The sequence below is a fragment of the Octodon degus genome, unplaced genomic scaffold, assembly GCF_000260255.1.
Source record: "Octodon degus isolate 3935 unplaced genomic scaffold, OctDeg1.0 scaffold00227, whole genome shotgun sequence".
Classification (NCBI taxonomy): domain Eukaryota; kingdom Metazoa; phylum Chordata; class Mammalia; order Rodentia; family Octodontidae; genus Octodon; species Octodon degus.
In genome coordinates, this window is record NW_004524803.1 from 3,640,046 (window position 1) to 3,643,354 (window position 3,309).

Below are 3,309 nucleotides of genomic sequence, written 5' to 3' on the forward strand. Positions count from 1 at the left end.
AGCTCCGAGAGGGGTTGCTGAGAGGCCGTGTGGCTTAGGTGCCCAGGGCAGGCAGAGCCCAAAGTGGACAGAGACCAAGCGCGGGACCCGCAGCTTTGCTCTGTAGCTCGGAGCCAGCCGCAGCGCCCAATCCGTGCGCTAGCCAGGTCCTGACGGCGCTCGACCCGCCCCCTTGACGCCAATAAAATCAGGGCGAGGTCGCTCTGTAGCCCAGCGTTGCGCTGCTGTCACCCGAGCTTCTCCGAGTGCTCCCGCGGGCTCCAGCTCCTCCTCCTTCACAGGGCCCGGGTCTCGCTCCTTTCCGCCCTCTCCCTGCTCCACAGTCTATGTACACTGGCAGCCCGGCTTGGCTGGCTGTGACAAGCGGCGCGCACCGCTGACCGGAGCACACCCTCCGTCGGGCTCGGGACTGCGCAGCGGCACGGCTTTTGGAAAGTCGCTCTTCCCCGCAGGATGAAGAGCCCCGTGCTGGACGCGGTCTCCTTACTGCTAGACAAGCTGCTCCTCTCCAATTTAAAGCTTCTCAGTCTGGGAGCTCAGGGAGAAGACCAAAGAAGCAGCCGGTCCTATGAAGTCAGTTCCTTCCTCCGCGGGGACGTGCTGGAGGTGCCCCGCACCCACCTGACCCACTATGGCATCTACCTGGGCAACAACCGCGTAGCCCACCTCATGCCTGACATTTTGCTGGCCCTGACCACGGACGAGAAGCGCACCCAGAAGGTGGTCTCCAACCAGCGTCTCCTCCTGGGCGTCGTGGTCAAGGTGGCCAGCATCCGCGTGGACACAGTAGAGGACTTTGCCTACGGGGCCGACGTCCTGGTCAATCACCTGGACGAGTCCCTGCAGAAGAAGGCGCTGCTCAATGAGGAGGTGGCTCGGAGGGCGGAGGAGCGGCTGGGCGTGTGCCCGTACAGCCTGCTGTGGAACAACTGTGAGCACTTCGTGACCTACTGCAGATATGGCACCGCGGTCAGCCCCCAGGCCGACAAGGTACCACCCGTGGTCCCGGGCAGTGGGCTCATTGGGGACACCCTTGTTCCTGGAGTTTCCCTCCTTGCAGCCAGTTCGTTTCGGAAAATTTTATTTAATGGCATAATAGGTTGGGTTAAAGTTCGGGACACCACGGAGGCAAAAATAATCTTCAGGAAATAACAGCCCCCCCCCCCCGTTCATCTCCAAGGCAGCAGTAATGTACCAGTTCGCCTCCTGTAGCGCTCACCTCCGTTTTCAAGAGGTTCCTCTTGCTAAGCACACAGTCAAAACACGGAACCTAATAAGAGGGGGAGAAACTCAAATGCAAACCAGCAGGACACTGCCCTCCTGTCGCTAATGTACTCGCTGGGAGCCAGGTTTACCCAGGGCCACCTTCCACACCACTTCCATGCAATCTCACAAGTTCTGGTGTAGCTAAGGGAGACCAGGTAGGTGAATACATAGCGATGTACTCTACAGGGTTATCTTGGAATGAGGGCAGCGAAAGGGTGTGGCTCTGCTGGGTGGCTTCAGGTGATCCCAGAGCTGCCCCGAGAGTTAGTGCTGCAGAAGTCATCAGGCTGTCCACCCACAACTCCTGCAAAAGTCAAAGTGCAGGAACTCTGGGGCATAGTACTTGGGACTTTTCCCAAGAGTTGCAATTAGAAAGAAGGTGCCCATTGTTTCATTTTGCCTTTAACATTATTTTTTCAGATGTGCCTTTAAAATGCGGAAGTGTGCTGCTTTCTCTCCCTGTAAGCCCTATAGAGTGAATTTCCTTCCTTAATATAAACTATCAGAATTCCCCAGAAGTGGACAGCTCTGCTAGCTCCCTTCTAAGCCTGTCTGCTTGAGAAGCCTTTGCCTTGGTACTGGAGAGCTTTTCCAGCTTGGCTTTCATCCCTTAGTAACTGCATTGGTCAGCATCCTTAACCTATTTCCCCAGAGGGAGGTTAGATTGTAAGGTCCCCAGAGACCAAAACAATTGAGTTTCAAGAAGAGCCCTTAACTGTTGGAAGGAAATTTTTATTAGTTCTTAGGAAAGAAAGTATGAAAATTTAAGGTTCTTAAATGAACTACAAATCCAAAGAGAAAAAGCATTCTTTTTGAAACCTCTTACTCTTTAAAGTCAGTCCTTGAAGCACATGATTTTCCTTACAGTTGGCAGTATCACAACCTGCAGTGTCCATAGGGAAAGCACCATATTCATGCTTCAGGATGGAAACCAGGGTAATGACACAGTCAGCTTTCGTGTTGCTCTTCATGTTCAAGATATTTTTGGACAAAAATTCTGAATCCATATCACCATGGACTACCTCTAAGATTTTAATTGTGCTACATGTTCACTCATTTTTTGACCTAGTTGGGAAAGTTTCTGCTCCAAGGCAGAGCACGGAAGTATTATGCTTTTATACGCTGGTATATGAAATTTCATGTAGATTCTTCCAGAACTAGACTCAATCTATAAATTATTTTCCAAGCAAAATAAAAATACAGTTAGAACAGTGTGTAATGATCCAAGAATGACAGCCCCAGTTGAACCCTATTTAGAAATGAACTTCCCACATTTACGAACACTGCCTCCAAAAGTATACGAAGGAAACACTTTAGATTTACTGAAGAACCAAGCAAATTACTTCTGTGGAAAATATCTTTCTCTCCAATAATTAGGAGTCACACCATAATGAAGCACATGTAGCACTGTATTGTATATTTCTACCCAAAAATACTACAAATGCTTTTTAAAGGTAGTAAAATTTTTATTCTGCATTAATAACTAGTTAAAGCAGTTTCCTGCATGTGGAAACTACTAGCTTTTACATCGGTGAAGTGTTTTAATTACTATTGCTGCACAGCACCTCTTCAGAAACTGAACTTTTGTCTTCACTCTAAATGGTCTAAGAAACCAATTGGCCCAGACTAGACTTCCAGCCTGGGGAAGGTCTCCATCCAAAATTTTCTCATTATAAGTAGTTTTTCAACAAGTCCTGAGAAAAGTAGGTCATGAATCCTGAAGGAGATCTAGTTTCTACTTTTTAGAAGTATAAGAAAGTTCAGCAATATTTGATTTGATTTGAAGGCCGGGATGTCCATATCAACAGCTACTGTCATCTTAAAATTTACAAAAGCTCTCAAGAATGCTTTCTCTCAGGAAAACATCACAATTAGTTTGAGAACGATTTGGAAAATAACCTTTTATTCTTTGCAATAATGTTGTCTCTCTGCCTTACAGGTTAAGAAATCATAAAATTTGGGACCAGGGAGATAGCTCAGTAGAATAAACACTTGCCTGGCAAGCACAAGATCCTGAGTTCAATCCCCAATACCACAAACCAA

The 3,309-nt window shown here is 48.1% G+C and overlaps 1 protein-coding gene across 1 annotated transcript in view; it reads left to right on the forward strand.

The window, feature by feature from the left end:
- Window positions 1-394: 394 nt before the first annotated feature.
- Window positions 395-3,309, forward strand: part of Lrat (lecithin retinol acyltransferase) — a 6,124-nt gene continuing 3,209 nt past the window's right edge. Inside the window, exon 1 of the mRNA XM_004645448.2 lies at window positions 395-990. Coding sequence (XP_004645505.1) covers window positions 454-990 — 537 coding nt within the window. The 5' untranslated portion in view covers window positions 395-453. The remainder of the gene's footprint in view (window positions 991-3,309) is intronic.